Here is a 17,821-nt window from a genome sequence, read left to right on the forward strand (position 1 = left end):
GAGATCAACTATCAGGAAAATGAAAGATGCTAAATAAACACTGCTTCATATTTGACAGAATATTTCATTTACATAAAATTAGACACCTCAGCTCCAGACAGTGAATTTAGAAAATTTACTCCATTGTAAAGCATGATATGAACCTTGTGTTTTGTGGCCACATATCAGATAATCTATCGGCACACATCGCTGCCCAGATTATTGCAAAGCTTAGATGGTGTTTATTGTTCTCACCTTAGCCTTCAGGAGATGGGTTGGGGAGGGGACATGATGGGTTGGGGCAAGCTTGATAGACGAACAGGTTTATAACCTGCCAGTTTGGCAACACATTTATTCTCATGGGCAGATCAAATCCTGAATTCCAGGAATATTCTTTGATTGCCGTTGCGTGGCTGAGCGAGGAATAGCCTCACTCACAAAACACTTGGCAAGCACTTGGCAACCAGGTAAGTTCTGTGGACAGGAAATTGGTATATTTTTACATTCTACTTGGCATTGTCCTAAAGTTAAACCTTTCTGGTTAGATATGGGTACATTATTGGAACAAATAATGGGGATTAGATTCCCACAGGATCCAACATTATTTTTATTAGGTGATATTAAGAATATTGAACCTAAGTTGAAATTGAATATGTATCAACAGAAGTTTGTTCAAATTGCTTTAGCAATAGCAAGAAAACGTATCACCATAACTTGGAAGTCTGATATGGATTTGTGTATAGAAAATCGCATGATGAAGTCTGGAGTTGTCGACCACTTGAGAAAATTACTTATAATTTAAAAGACAAATATTATATTTTGGAACATATGGAGCCCTTATTTACAAAATATGGGTGGAAAAATGAAGCTCTGGCATTCCCTTCTCCTTAAAGTCTCCGTATACTCTAAGAGACTTTAAAGTAATAGGCACCCCTGTTGAGGGTCTTTTGTCCCCTTCTTTCTCTTTTTTCTTCTTTGTAGGGGGATGGGGTTCATATTTTTCTTTCTTTTTTATATACCACATGTATTTGTATTGTTTTTAATTATTTTTAATTATGTGTTTTATTGTGTGGTTTTAAACTAGTGTTTTTAAAAAAAAAACAGCTAAGTTCTACCCCAGGCCTGTAAATGTCTCTGAATGTCTATGATGTTCAGAAGCATTTATACACATTGCAGTTCTCCCTTGGGTCGCCCCAGGAAGTACCCAGATTCAACTCTTCCTTAACCTTTTGTTCACCTGTGCTTTAGCTGTAAGCCTCCAATATTGTACTTATTAAATAAGTAATCCTCCCAATCAGTCCCAAATCTGTGCACATGGCAAGAATTTTCCAGATTGTGTCACAGCCTTTTCGTGCATTGAAGAATTCACCTTCCTCACACAAAAATATACTGCAATGCACAAATGTGATGGAGGAACTCAGCCGGTCATGCAGAATCCACAGGAAAAGGCTTAGGCCTGAAATGTTGGTTAACTCCTATGGGTGCTATGTGACCTCCCGAGTTTATCCAGCCCATTTATGTATTGCTGTCGACCCCAGCGTCTTCAGATTTTCTCATTTGAAAGTAATAGTCTGCAGTTTCCCGAAAGGTGCACTACAGATTAGTGTAGGTATGCATTTACAGGAACTCTACATGCCATCTGTGCTTAATGATATCACTATTGATGGCCTATCTTATTCAACCCACGCACCACTTAGAATAAAAGCTTCAGTGTCAGTAAATATCAATGTAGCAGTCACAACAATTTTCTTTCAATGCTGGGTCCAATTCAAGCTCAGAGCATAGGTATTTAATGGTGATAAAGATTTTGTGGTGTTGCCCCAGAGACAGTATGCACAGGTTGAAGATGTGAGGATTTAATGTGAGCATTTTATTGAGCAAACAGAAGCGGGAGGGACTTAGCAGGTCAAGCACCATCCATGCAGAGAAGTGGACAGTCAACTCTAAAACAAAAGGTCCCTGACCCAAAACATCATCTGCCCATTTCTCTCCCTGGATGCTGTCTGTGTATACACACATGAGAGTTTCCTTGGGCATTAAGAGTTGTTCCACAGACATAAAATAAAATCTAAAAATTATAATCAGTGATTATGCAGTTCCAAATAGTAAAAATCCCTATGATTCACTGTTATTAATCGGGATGAAATTGGCTAACTCAGACTACATATAGCACCTTCTGCATTGTAATTGGCCCAGTAAGCCATTCTGTGAAAGGGATAATTAGGGGTGAATTACAAATGCCCTCCTTTCTTACGATGCCCACAAATGGAGCTCGAGAGATGCGTGGTCAATAACAGGTTATATCTGGGGAAAAGTTGGGAAAATTAGCTAATGGTTCAAACCTTTCTTTCCACGAGTAAGGTGTGTAAAAAAAAAAGTAAGGTGATAGTGGATGTGATAAAGAGAGTAAATTAACATCTATAAAGAAGAAACTTCTTCAACACTGTTTACACATCAATATGCAATAAGTGACACCAGTTCTGACTCTTTGTTTTTCAGGTGGAAAGGAAACGACATATTGGGAATGATATTGTAACTCTAGTATTCCAAGAAGGAGAAGACTCATCATCATCCTTCAAACCGTCTATGATCCGTTCGCACTTTACACGTATCCTCTTCTCTTGTGCAGTTGCTAGTCTGGATGAATGTCTGTGATCTGAAGATCTATGCCTCCTTCCTCTTTCCTGCATCCAACATGACCTCTTGCTGTTGGGGACAAGTCCTTTAACCCTGATGCTTTGTCCCCCATCTTAACTTGTGTCAATTCTGGAAGCAAGGTGGTGGAGAGTCTCTGGGCCAGTTTCAGATCCGGGGAACTGCACCAGGCAATGACAACCCACAGCTGTTGCATTGAGAAATCTCAGGTTCTGCAGCTGCATTGCCAACAAAGTGTTGCTGGGGGAACTCAACAGCTCAGTCAGCATCCATGGGGAGGAATGGTCAGTCAATGTTTTTAGTGGGAAGTCTTTACCCAGTCTAGGCCACAATAGATGAAAAACATACACACACACTTATATATAACACACACACACACACACACACACACACACACACACACACACACCAATCGCTCCATAGCAGATACAATATCACTGGCTCTCCCCTCATATCTGGAAACAGCAATTCATACATACAGCTGCTCTTCATTAACTACAGCTAAGCCTTCAATACCATTATTCCTTCAGTGCTGGTCAAGATGCTACAAACTCTGGGCCTCTGCAACTGGATCCTTGACTTTCTCATCAGCCAACCACAGTCAGTACGAATTAGAAGCAACATCTCCTCCTCACTGATTATCAGCACAGGCGCAACTCAGGGATGTGTGCTTAGCCCACTGCTCTTCTCATTACACCCATGACTGTGGAGCAGGCACAATTTCATTGTTATCTACAAATTTGCTGATGACACCACATTGTCAGCAGAATCACAACCGGCAATGAGGAAGCATATAGGAGGGAGATAGATCAACTCGTTGAGTGGGGTCACACCAACAACCTTGCACTCAATGTTAACAAAACCAAAGAGATGATTGTGGACTTCAGGAGGAAGTCAGGGGAACATGACGCAGTCCTCATTGAGGGCTCAGTAGTGGAGAGGGTCAAGAACTTCATATTCCTGGGTGTTAACATCTCCAAGGATCTCCTGGAGCCTCTATGTTGATGCAATCACAAAGAAGTCTCGCCAGCAGCTCTATTTTGTGAGGTGTCTGAGGTGATTCGGTATGTCGCTGAAGACTCTTGTAAACCTCTACAGGTGTACCATGGAGAGATATTCTCGATGGTTGCATCGCTGTCTGGTATGGAGGCGCCAACTCTCAGGACAAGAATAAACTCTAGAGGGTTGTTTACTTGGCCTGCAACATCACAGGCACCAGACTTCACTCCATCAAAGACATCTACATGAGGGGTGTCTTAGAAAAGCAGCCTCTATCCTCAAAGACCCCCACCACCCAGGCCACACCTTCTCTCTGCTACCATTGGGAAAAAGGTACAGGAGCCTAAAGATGAGCACTCAATGACACATGGGCAACTTCTTCCCCACAGCCATCAGATTCCTGAATAATCAATGAAGCAAAGACACTGCCTTACATTTCATGCACTGTTATTTTTATTTTTTATAATAATGTTGTAAGATGGTTATAATATGTATGTTTTCACTGTGATGCTGCCTCAAAACACCGAATTTCATGGCTTGTTCATGACCATAAATCCTGATTCTGATATATATAAATAGAGAGAGAGAGAGAAGAGAGAGGTGTGTGTGTGTGTATAACACACACATTTACTCATGTGTGTGTGTGTGTGTGAGCCTTCTCTACATTGGTAAGACAAAACACAGAGGAGGTGACTGCTTTGCCCAGTTCCTGTCTAATCTTCCTGTAGCCAACCACTTCAACTCCACCAACCATTCCAACACGTCTGTCCTCAGCCTCATCCATTGGCAGAGTAAGGCCGAACATAAATTTAAGAAACAGGCTTAAACCCAACAGCATGAACATCAGTTTTTCTAATTTTGGGTAAACTCCTCTCCCGTCTAGTCCCACCATTTCTATTACTTTACCAACTCCTGCACTTATTTTCTCTCTCTCTCTCTCACTCTCTCTCTCTCTCTCTCTCACACACTTTTATTTTTCCATCCCCTTTGTGGTAAACTACTATGTATATGTTTGGATGTGATGTATATATGTTTGGATGTGTTAGAACATGCCCCTTGCTGACTGTGTCTGAGGCTTCTCCCAGTGACTCCTGAATAAAAGCAATTGTGCCACAGTCCCCTCCTCAGTCCAGGACCGTCGGTCAGCAGGGACGTTCCTCCATTCTGTTGTAAACAAAAGCCTATCATTTTCTCTACAACTTCCAATCTTTGGAGTTATTGATGGTGCAACAGTTTTTTTTTTGATAATGGAGCAGTTCCTGAAGCCAGAAAAGCTGGACCTCGACCCACAATCACCTGACACATTCAAACTCTGGCTGTGTTACTTCAAAGTGTTCTTGCAGGCCTCCTCTACTATCATCTGATTAGAGGATGACAGGCTGCAAGTACTGTATTCCCGGGTCGGGCCTGCAGTACCCTCGATGATCAGGGACGCCCAGTCGTACCCAATAGCCATGGACATAATGAAATGCCAATATTGGAGGAAGGTAAGCAGGGTCTACCCATAAGCAGAGACCCGGGGAATTGAGCACTGAGTACCTTGGGGCCTGAGACTGTAAGGCTGAGACGGCCGTGGTGAACATGGAGGACCTGGTCAGAGACACATATGTTGCAGGCATAAGATCCAGCTACATCCAGCAGAGACTGTTGGAGCAGGGTGAGGTCAAGAGCCCTTCAAAACATGGATGTGTTCTTAACCAACAATGTGGCCGCCTCGTGGTTACTGTAGGTGCCACCATCTTGAGAAGTGGAAGGGCCGCAAAGCTAAAGCACACTGCCACGTCCCAACCATGGCTGCTGTACTCCATGAGTACCCAAAGTGCTACTCCTGTGGCCTGCTAAAACACCCAAGAAAATGCTGCCCAGTGAAAGATGTGGTTTCCACTAAATGTGGGAAGAAAGGACGCTATGCTAAGGTGTGTAAATTTGGGTCACCCTCTAAACCCAGCAGTGTTGCGTGCGGGCCTTGGGGGCTGTCATCTTGGACTCCGTCATCTTCCCAACCCAGCAATGCTGCGTGGGGCCATCATCTTGGAACCCAACACCGGAACAATCCACTGTATCTACGGAGCCCAACAGCGACTCAACACTGGCCTCCATCAGCTAGACCAAGGGAGCTCTCATCAATTCGCCAGATCGATGATGGACATTGGGGTAAACAGTCACATGGCAAGCTGCCTGTTCGATAGTGGGAGGACGGAGAGCTTCATCCACCCCGACAGGGTGCCATGTTACTCCCTCACGGTAAGGCCAGTAAACAACAAAGTCTCTTTGGCCTCAAACGTCTGAAGCGGCCGATGTATGTGGCTACTGAGTAGTGACTCTGACTGTACGGGGTACAGACTACAAAGACTTTAAACTCCTCGTGATGCTGCAGATTTGCGCTGCTTTGCTGCTGGGGCTGAACCTTCGATGCCACCTTAAGAATATTACAATGTAGTATGATGGGCCCCATCCCCCTGTCACTGTCTGTAACCAGCAGTTTTTAAACCACCCACTGCGCTTTACCCACGGAAATCCCCCGGCCTCTCCTCCCATTGTTTCCAGCCAGCAACCCTCAGATTATCCACCACGCATGATCTGTGCCTTTCCACCCTCAAGATTACCCTCCACCGCTGTTCTCTAACCTCACCCCCATTTCCCCAAAAGTAGGCGATACACTGCCGGGGACAGGGCCTTTTTTAGGTCAGAGGTACAGCGGCTTTTGAATGAGAGGATAATTGAAGTCAGCACCAGCCCCTGGAGAGCCCAAGTAGTGGTAGCAAAGAATGGTCATCGACTACAGTCAGACTATTAATAGATTAACAGTTGGATGCAATTCCGACATGGTAATTCAAATCACTCAATATCAGGTATTCTCCACTATTGATTTAAAGTCGGCATACTACAGCTCCCTATCCACTTGGAGGACCGCCAATACACTACCTTTGAGGCAGATGGTCACCTCTACCATTTCCTGAGGGTTCCCTTTGGAGTCACCAAAGGGGTCTTGGTCTTCCAGTGGGAGATGGACCACATGGTAGACCAGTACGAGCTGCAAGCCACATTTCCATATTTGGACATCGTCACTATTTGTGGCCATGACATGCAGGATCATGATGCCAATCTCCAAAAATTTCTCCAGGCTGCCAAATTCCTTAACTTTACATACAACAAGGTTAAGTGTGTGTTTCGCACAACTCGCTTTGCCATTCTTGGCTGTGTCATAGAGAACAGTCATTAGCCCCGACCCCACAGCCTCAAGGCTCTGAAAAGGTGCCTGGGCTTCTTCTCCTACTATACCCAATGGGTCCCCAATAATGTGGACAGGGCTCCCCCCATCAAATCCACCCCTTTCCCTTAATGTCAGAGGCCCGTGTGGCCTTCAGCCGCATCAAGGCAAACGTTGCCAAGGCTGCAATGCATGCAATGGATGAATCCACTCTGTTCCAGGTGGAGAGTGATGCATCTGACTTTGCCCTGGCTGCCACCCTTAACCAGGTGGGCAGACCTGTAACCTTTTTCCGCACCTTCCAGGGCCCCAAAATTCTACTCTCCTCTGTCGAGAAGGAGGCGCAAGCCATTGTCAAGGCAGTACAGCACTGGAGACACCACCTCGTCAGCAAACAATTTACTTTGCTGACTGACCAACGTGCAGTCACTTTCATGTTCAACAATCAGCAGTGAGGTAAAATCAAAAACGACAAGATATTGAGGTGGGGAATTGAACTTTCCACCTATATTTATGATATCTTGTACTGGCCCCAGATGCTCTATCCCACAGAACAAATTGACCGGTTACAGGCCCTCCACAATGACCTCTGCCACTCAGGGATCACCAGGTTCTACCACTTTATCAAAACCCGCAACTTGCCTTAGTCCATTGAGGAGGTCAAGACCACGACCAGAAATTGCCAGGTCTGTGCAGAGTGCAAACCGCACTTATATTGACCAGAGAGAGCACATCTTTCATCGCCTGAGCATCGATTTCATGGGGCCCCTCTCCTCTTCTGACCGCAACACGTACTTCCTCAACATCATTGATGAGTAGTTGCATTTCCCATTCGCCATCCCCTGCCTGGACATGACCACTGCCACAGTTATCAAGGCCCTGCGCAATCTCTTCACCATGTATGGGTACCCCTGCTATATCCATAACGACCGGGGATCCTCTTTTTTGAGTGATGAGCTTCATTATTACCTGCTGGCCAGAGGCATCACCACAAGCAAGACCACTAGCTACAACCCCCCAGGTCTAGAGGCCTTCCAGTCTCCTGCTGGCAAGATATCCTCCCTCCCCGATGTGGTCCACTCAATTAGATCACTCCTATGTACCGGCAATAATGCCACTCCCCAAGAAAAGATGTTTTCCTTCCCCAGGAAATCCACTTCAGGGACCACGCTGTCGTCCTGGTTGACGTTCCTAAAGCTGGTCCTACTCTGGAAATGTGAAGAGCCGTAAGTCTGACCCACTGGTCGAAAAGGTCCATCTTCTCCATGCCAACCCCTAAATATGCCTATGTGGCATACTCCAATGGGTGCGAGGACACAGTCTCTGTTTGGGATCTGGTGCCCTCAGGAGTCTCCGAGACCATTGCTGACCACCCCGCACCCCTTCATCTACCACAATACACGATGCACCAATGTCATGGCATGTTACCCCTGCCCCAGTGGATGACATGGTGGATCTGGTGTCACACATACATCAATCCATTGCTGACAGCAACATATAGGTGTCCCAGCACAATCAAGACTCAACACCTACACTGCACCCAGCACCACAACAGCAGACCAAACCACCTGAAAGACTTAATTTGTAAGAGCTTTTAATTCACTTCACCCTGCCAGACTTTTCAAAACTGAGGGATGAATGTGGTAAACCATTGTTTATATGTTTGGATGTGTTAGGACATGTCCCTCGCTGTCTGTGCCTGAGGCTCCTCCCACTGATCCCTGAATAAAGGCGACTGTGCCACATTCTCCTCCTCAGTCCAGGGCAGTCGACCAACATGGACATACCTCCATTCTATTGTGAATAAAAGCCTATCAGTTTCTCTACAACTTCTAGTCTTTGGAGTTATTGGTGTGCATCTCCCTTCTTAACAGTTTCTTCCTCTGCCTGTCTCTCCATTTTGCATTCCTTCTATCATCTCTGGACTAATTTCCTCATCTCTTTCTCTCTTTACAGATGTAATTTTCACTTATTCTAGAGTAGTCTGGATAACGGGTCCCGACCTGAAACGTTGACTGACCATTTCTACCCATGAATGCTGTCTGACCTGCTGAGTTCCTCCAGTTCCTCTTTGTTTGTTCAAGATTTCAGAATCTGCAGTGTTTATGTTTGTGTTTTTCTGCCCTGATGGTCAAAGTGAGAACAGTGGCTGGAGTATAACATAGAACATTACAGCACATACCCCTTGACCCAGAATGTAAACCTACGCAGAAGGTAGTGAGGTGAGGAGTTTAAAGGATGTACGTGGTCAGGGGCACACAAGAATCTAATCTTTCACTACCTCACACCCATAATCCTCCATTTTTATTTCATCCATGTGCCTATCTAATAGTCTTTCGAATGTCCCTGTTGTACCAGCCTCGACTGTCACCCCTGGCAATGCATTCTAGGTGCCCACCACACATACAACTTTACAAGCTTGCACCAAAGGATATCCAGCATTATGGCCTGTAATCAACAGCTCCTCTCCAACCTATGACCTCTACTGCCTAGGAAACAGAAAGGGTCTCAAATCTGCAAGGTTGACAGAGCTGGGCTTTTTCTCTTTGGAGTGACAGTGGATGAGAGGTGACCTAATGCATAGGGCAGACAACCAGCACCTTTTTTCTGGACAAGCAATTGCAAATACCAGAGGACATCGGTTCAAGGTGAGTGGAGGGAAGTGTCAGAGGTAAGTGTTTTCCACAGAGAGTGGAGGGCATCTGGAATGCATTGCCAGGGGTGGCGCTGGAGGATGGTTCAACAGGGACATTCAAAAGACTATTAGATGGGCACATGAATGAGGAAAACAGAGGATTATGGGTTTGAGGTAGGGAAGGATTACATTCTTATGGAGTAGGTTTACATGGGTCAGAACAATACCAGGGGCTGAAGGGCCTGCACTGTGCGATATGTTCTAAGTTGGCCAGAAAGCAATGACACGTAACCCCTTTGAGGAAGAATAAACGGACAGGTAGGAATGAATAGCAGGGTGATGAAGGCATCGTTGCCTGGCTTTCTACTATATGTGTGAGAGGAACTCTTTGAAGTCGGCAGGAGGTGAGAGATCACCTGCCACTACCTAGACAGTGACCGCAGTGCTCATCTTGTGGATTGGAGCTCCAGGTACACTTTATTTCAGCAGACCAAAGGCTGGGAGCATGTTTTCTGGTTTCTCGCTTGAACCATGATTATCAGAGGTTCTCTGATTTACAGATGTTTAATTGTAATGTCCATTCCATTGCGTGTTTCACTAATCCTGGAGCTCAGCACCTAAAGGTAGCATTGGCTTTCTCTGCAATTAACATCAGCTTCCTGCAGCTTCATCACTGACCAAGAAAGGCAAAGGCAACAAGTGCACAGGAACATCCATTCCAGCAGTTTCCCATTATGTTCTCCTTCATGATCCCTTCCAGCTCATTCCCCTCCAACAAGTCTATGGCACATCCCCTCTGGCACATTCCCCTCCATGTTCCCCTCCAACAGGTGGAAGGAAACATCCCCTCTGGCATGTTTCCCTCCATGTTCCCCTCCAACAGGTGGAAGGAAATATCCCCTCTGGCACATTCCACTCTAACAGGTGGAAGGAAACATCTCCTTCGGCATGTTCCCCTCCATGTTCCCCTCCAACAGGTGCATGGGAACATCTCCAGCAGTTTCCCGCCATGTTCCCCTCCTACAGGTGGAAGGAAACATCCCCTCTGGCATGTTCCCCTCCAACAGATGGAAGAAAACATCCCCTCCGGCACATTCCCCTCTGTATTCCACTCTAACAGGTGGAAGGAAACATCTCCTTTGGCATGTTCCCCCCCCCAACAGGTGCATGGGAACATCTCCAGCAGTTTCCCGCCATGTTCCCCTCCAACAGGTGCATGGGAACATCTCCAGCAGTTTCCCGCCATGTTCCTCTCCTACAGGTGCATAGGAACATCTCCTCCAGCAGTTTTCCACCATGTTCCCCTCCAACAGGTGCATGGGAACATCTCCTACAGCAGTTTCCCGTCATGTTCCGCTCTAACAGGTGCATGGAAACATCTTGTCCAGCAGTTCCTCTCCATGTTCCCCTCCAACAGGTGCATGGGAACACCTCCTCCAGCACATTCCCCTCCAACAAGTGCACAAGAACATCTACAGCAGTTCCTCTCCATGTTCCCCATCAACAGGTGTATGGGAATGTCCCCTTCAGCATGTTCCCTCCATGTCATACATGATCCTCATTTACTAATACATTTTCATTCTTTCAACAGCACTTGGCCTAAACAATAGGATGCTATGCCACATAAACAGATCCTTCATCCCATTTAGTCTATGCCGTTATTCTACCCAGTCCCACTGTCCTGCCCATAACCCCTCTCATCCATGTTCCAATCCAAAGTTTCCTTCAATGTCAAAATCAAGCCCGCATCCATCACTTCAACTGGCAGCTCATTCCACAATCTCACCACTTCCTGCATGAAGAAGTTCCCCCTAATGTTCCCTTTAAACATGTCACCTTTCACCCTTAATCCATATCCTTGTCTCATTAATCTCATACAAAAAGCCTGCTTGCCTTTATTCTGATAATACCTCGTGATTTAGTATGCTATTCTCAGCAGTATTGTGGACACTGCTTTGTTAATGAAACTTGCGGCTAACTTTTGAGTTATTGTAGTGCAGTAGTTCAAGAGCACTTCTCTCAACTCTTCTCATTTGCTTTTAGGGCTACATTGCTTTGCTAGCAATGCCTGCAGCCTGCGAATGAATAAAAAGCATTTAAAACCCCACAGGAAAATTCATCAAAAAATATTTAGATCTGAATAACTGATGAAAATTTCTCTGCTTAATAATTCACAGAGGGACTGATGGTTCTTTGGAAGATGGAACTTTGACAAGGGTTTATATCTGTTTAATTGTTCTTGGTTCATGTTGAAAGTATTTGTGATCCTTTTGGATGACCATTCAGTGCTTAGCAATGAGCCAGGTTTGCTTTAAGCTTGTGCAGTTAGCTGGGTGTCTGGAAACAAGGCACCAGTCTTATTTTGGGTGGCCTCTACTTATAGATTCAGTCAGCGGAGAACAGGCCCTTCCATAGAACCATAAAACATTCCAGCACACAAACAGGCCCCTTTACATCTTTTAGTGTGTGCTGAACTATTTTTCTGCCTAGTCCCACTGACCTACACCCAGTCCATAGCCCTCCATACCTCTCCCATCCAGGTACCTGTCCAAATTCTTCTTAAACGTTAAAATAGAGTCCACATTCACCACTTCGGCTGGCAGCTCATTCCACACTCCCACCACACTCTGTGTGAAGAATTTCCCCCTCAGGTTCCCCCTAAACTCCAACCCCCCCCCCCCCCCCAATGTCCTCTGGTTTGTATTTCACCTTCCCTCAGTGGAAAGAGTCTGCCTACATTTATACTATCTTCCTCATAATTTGAAATACCTTTATCAAATCTCCCCTCATTCTTCTACGCTCCAGGAAATAAAGTCCTAACCTGTTTAACCATTCCCTGTAACTCAGTTCCTGAAGTCCGGACAACATCCTAGTAAATTTTTTCTGCACTCTTTCTATCTTATTGATATCTTTCCTGTAGTTAGTTGATTTATGAAGGCCAATATGTTAAAAGCTCTCTTTCCAACCCAATTACCAGTTTTGCTACTTTCAGGGAATTATGTGTCTGTATTCCCAGATCCCTCTGTTCTACCACACTCCTCAGTGCCCTACTATTTACCGTGTATGTCATTTCTTGGTTTGTCCTTCCAAAACACTTGTCTGCATTTAATTCCATCAGCTATTTGTCCATCAATTTTTCCAGCTGCAAGTTTTGAAAACCATCGTTGTCCATAGTGCCTCCAATCTTAGTGTCACCTGCAAACATTCTGATCTAATTTACCACATTATCATCCAGATCATTCATATAGTTGCCAAACAACAATGGTCCCAGCACTGATCTCCGAGGCACACCACTAGCCACAGGCCTCAAGTCAGAGAAACAATCTTCCCCCACTGCTCTCTGGCTTCTCCCATCCAGCCATTGTTGAATTCAGTTCACTACTTCACTATGAATACCCAGTGTATGAACCTCCTGACTAACCTCCCATGCAGGACTTTGTCAAAGGCCTTACTAAATTCCATGTAGACATCATTCACGGCCTTTCCTTCATCAACCTTCCAGCTAACCTCCTTGAGAAACTCTATTAGATTAGTTAAGCATGACTTACTGGACCCAAAGCCACTTTGAATATCAGTCCTTGGTTATGCAAATACTGATATAGCCAATCTCTGAAAAAACACTTCAGTAATGTGCCTACTATTGATGTCAGGCTCACTAGACTTTTATTTCCACGTTTTGATCAATGGAACAATGTGAGCTACCCTCCGGCATCACCCCTGTAGCTAAGAACATTTTAAATATTTCTGCCAGAGCCCCTGCAATTTCTACACTAGACTCCGTAAGGTCTGAGGGAATATCTTGTTAGGCCATGGGGATTTATCACCCTTATTTGCTTTAAGACAGAAAGCACCTAGGTTCCATAACCTCACTGCTTGTTTTCCTTACTTTCCTTGAGCCTGTGCCAGTTTCCTGGGTGAATACTGATGCAAAATGATCTCCCACATATCTTTTGGGTCCATACCTAGACAACCACTCATATTATTTTGACCCATATTATCCTTATCCTCTTAATAGACCTGTAGAAACCTGTCAGATTTTCCTTCACATTGTCTGCCAAAGCAACCTCATGCCTTCCTGATTTCTTTCTTGAGATTAGTTTCAGCCCAACTCATCTGTGATAACCAAGTTGGCATTCTGAGCTTTCATTTGGTTCTTGTCCCTCTAAGACTCTCCTCTCCATAAGTCTGTTCAAATGTCTTTGGAATGCCATTATTATGCCCACGTCTACAGTTTCCTCTGTCAGCTTGTTCCAGATGTGGGTCACACTCTGAGTGAAAAAGTTGCCCCTCGGGTCCTTCCTAAATCTTTCCCGCTCAACTGAAATCTATGTGCTCCATTTCTACAATCACCTACCTGGGAAAAAGACTGAGCATTCACTGGATCTCTGTCCCTCATGATTTTATAACCCTCTATAAGGTCACCCCTCAACCTCCTTTACTCTAGGGAATAAAGATCCTGCCTATCTAACCTCTCCCTATAACTCAGCCCCACCAGTTCTAGCAACATTCTGGTTAATCTCCTCTGCACCCCTTCTGATTTATTTATGTCCTTCGTATAACTGCATACAGTACTCTGAGTATGGTGCAGCTGAAGTAATAGCTGATGCAGTGATTGTTGCAATTAACACAGATGCTTTATGAAGATTGCAGTTCATTTTCCCCTGTATTCCTTCACCCATCCTGCAGATAATTTCCTCTGTACCCACCATCCTCTCCAGGGTTTCCTGCTTCTAGCAATTATGTAACCCCTTGACATTAAGGAGGCCTTGTTTCCACCCCAGTTCCCTTGAGAATGAGGTACAGATTTTCCATGGGATCCACTGATGGAGCACAAGTTGCTCGACAGAATGTCTGAATGGATCATTTCGACAAGTAACACTCCTTCCGTCATTTTAGTTTGGCCTCTGCCATTTCTGGATGCTCTTTGATAATTTTAAGTGGTTCTGGATAGATGTGCTTTTTGGAGTTTGAGAGGAACCAACTGTCAAGGTGGATTCTGAGAGAGTGTTTCCTTAGGCTGGAGACTCGAAATAGGACTTATTCTCGGGGTAAGGGGTTGGCCAGTTTCAATCAAGATAGAGATTATTTATTAATGAAGATGTTTCTCAATTTATGAATGCTCAACTGATGACCAAACTCAAAGATGAGAACAGTAGATTTTTTGACTTGGATGAATTTGGGGATAGGGCAGGAATATGGTCCTGATCTACAGGATCAACCTATAATCCTGTTGAATAGCAGAACAGCCTAAAGGAATCAAATGAGCTATTTTTATTTTGGTTTCAGGATCATCAGGAATGCAGTAGATTTTAATATCCATTTCTTCTTAGTCAAATTAAAAAATGGTATTTTCCCCAATTAGTCCCAGAAACTAAGAAACACTGCCCAATTTTTTAAATCTTATTTTAACCTCTGTGTGAATTGTCAATGAAAAAAAATGAATATTCATTAAAACATAAATAGTCCATGCAGCAAGCAATTTTTTTTTTAATTTTTTTATTTTTCACACTATAAACCACATTGATCAAGATACATACATTTTCCCTCTTGAACATATACAGTGTCGTTTTCTCCCCCCCCCTCCTCGCCTCCCTCCCTCCCTACCTCCCCATCCATTCATTTAAAGTTCAGAAAATAAGATACATTAAACCCGTCAAACAATGTTGTCACTCAATAAAAACAAACAAGAAATTCTACTGAGTCAATTCTTTTCATTCTCTTCTCCTTCTGTCATTTTAGGTGGTAGATGTCCCCGGTAGGTTTTCTCTATTATGTTTCATGTATGGCTCCCATATTTGTTCAAATATTGTAATGTTATTTCTTAAATTATATGTTATTTTTTCTAATGGAATACATTTATTCATTTCTATATACCATTGTTGTATTCTCAAGTTATCTTCTAATTTCCAGGCTGACATAATACATTTTTTTGCTACAGCTCGGGCTATCCTAACAAATCTTTTTTGTGCACCATCCAAATCAATTCCAAATTCTTTGTTTTTTATGTTACTTAGGAGGAAGATCTCTGGGTTTTTTGGTATATTACTTTTTGTGATTTTATTTAATATCTGGTTTAGATCTTCCCAAAATGCAGCAAGCAATTTGAGGTGAGAATTTAGCGTGGAGGTGTTTGTTATTAAGTGACTAAATCATATCCTCGACAATTAACATAGAACTAAAATAGTCAGTGATTGTCTATGAACCTTTGTTAATATAGCTCCCTACTTAAAAACATGACTTTGTATTAATGTGAAAAATGTGATTATTTCTTTAGCTTCCATCACAGATATTTTTGCCTTAGTCCGATATAATAAACAAAATGACAGCTACCGGTAAGTTGTTCACAGAGTTCTAATTTTTAAATGACTGTGTTTTACAAAGAAGAAGGGAAGAGCAGGACCACTGGAAATTGAGGGTGGGAAAGGGGCAAGTTTGAAGTTGCTGCATGTGGGAGTGACTTTGTGGTATCAAGCTATGACCTTGTAGGGAACAGCCATCTACTCTTTCTATTTCACAGCCAAATGCTCACTCTCAAAAACATTCAACAGCTGGGAAAAAAATCTTCTTGCAAACAGAATAAGCAATGGAAAGACCAGCAAGAGGGGGAATCCATAAGCCCAAAGACGGGCTTCAGAGCAAGCAGCTGAGAGGCAATTAATTTTTACCATGAGCTTCTCTGATGTTCAGCTCCCCATGACATGACTTCTGTCACACTCAGATGCATCGTTCCCTTGCAGCTCCATTTTGCTGGTGGCTTCTTCCTTGGATGTTTAATGCAATCAAGAGAAAAAAAAGACATCCCAATAGAATGAAGTCCTGGCAATATTTTGTTCAACTCCCATAAAGTGCCATGAAAATTTGACATATTTGTTCAATTTTTACCTCCTGTTCACAGTGGATAAGTCTACTTCTTTTACAAGCTGCCACAAACCTCACTCAGAGCAGGAACGGTCTCCTTAATGTCCCTTCCAGTGTAGATCTGTGGTAGTTGAATAAATGTCAAACCCCCACCCCACCCCCTTACCACGTCATATTCTCATTACTGATACTGAGGGCTTTAGGGGTTTATTTTCTTCACCGGTGTTTCTTGATCAGAACAATCAGATATTTTCAGATTTTGAACAAAACATCACTCAAGAGATCCTTCCACTCTCTGAAAAACACAAAGTCAACAACAGCTATAGTTAGCAACTGCCTCAGACTTTACAATTTTTATTTCTGCACGAACATTTTCTTTCACATAACTATTTTTTGCCTCATTCCCATATTGCTTACAACATGGAGCTGGCCATTTGGCCTACTGACTGAATGCCAGCTCTTCAATCAATTCCATTGATCATATTTTCCCATTTCTCTTACACAAGCCCAATTCCCCCCCCCCCCCCATGTCCCCACCCACAGAGACAGATCCATTGTCCCACCCAGTCCGGGCCAACCATTCAGCTGGCTTTTTACTCCAACCGTCATTTTAGTTTCCCTACCATCAGCTTCTCCTGATTTAACCGCTCACCTGCACCTGGTTGCAATTTACAATGAACCTGCACATCCTTGAGATGTGGGAAGAAACCAGAGCACCTGGGAGAAACTAGGGGCAACGTTCCAATTCCACACATCACCTAAAGTCAAGATTGTAGCAAAGTTGCCAAGGAGCATCAGCATTACCTGCTGCGCTGCACTGCTTCCCGTCTGGATTTTACTCTTTCAGTTATTGGTCCACCACTGAGCAGCTGCTTTGGACAAACGAGTTTCTGTCAGCAGTGTAAGAGGATGTTCTACCTGCATGGGCAATCCTTAAAGCAAAATGAATGAAAATGTAAACTCTGCATTATTGACTTATGAGAGTGCAGATGCTGGAATCTGGAGCAACGAGCTGAGTAGCTCAGCAGTGTTGGCAGAAGAATGGTTGACATTTTGGGTGAGAACCGTCCGTCAAGACTTAATGAAGGTTTCGGACCTGAAGGGTCATCTATTTTTCTCAGATGGATGCTGCCTGATCTGCGAGTTCCTTCAGCCGGTTGTATTTTGCCCTGCATCATTGATGCCTGTTGCCAGCACAGAATTTTACCAGAGGGAAAACAAAAGTTAAGAATGTGTGACTTCTGTCACACACAGATGCATCGTTACCTTGCAGCTCCATTTTGCTGGTGGCTTCTTCCTTGGATGTTTAATGCAATCAAGAGAAAAAAAAAGACATCCCAATAGAATGAAGTCCTGGCAATATTTTGTTCAACTCCCATAAAGTGCCATGAAAATTTGACATATTTGTTTATATTTGACATATTTGAGTGTTTTCTTACTTTTGATCAGTGATAAATGAGCAGTTTAAGCTCTTCTGATATTAA

At 43.8% G+C, this 17,821-nt stretch overlaps 1 protein-coding gene across 3 annotated transcripts in view; it reads left to right on the forward strand.

Moving 5' to 3' along the window:
- Positions 1-17,821, forward strand: part of garnl3 (GTPase activating Rap/RanGAP domain like 3) — a 393,291-nt gene that overhangs the window by 284,669 nt on the left and 90,801 nt on the right. For all 3 annotated transcript variants that reach the window (XM_069906232.1, XM_069906154.1, XM_069906300.1), the window contains 2 exons: positions 2,479-2,587; positions 15,766-15,811. In XM_069906232.1, the coding sequence (XP_069762333.1) occupies positions 2,479-2,587; positions 15,766-15,811 (155 nt within the window). The remainder of the gene's footprint in view (positions 1-2,478; positions 2,588-15,765; positions 15,812-17,821) is intronic.

The sequence above is a fragment of the Narcine bancroftii genome, chromosome 1 (genome assembly GCF_036971445.1).
Source record: "Narcine bancroftii isolate sNarBan1 chromosome 1, sNarBan1.hap1, whole genome shotgun sequence".
Lineage (NCBI taxonomy): Eukaryota > Metazoa > Chordata > Chondrichthyes > Torpediniformes > Narcinidae > Narcine > Narcine bancroftii.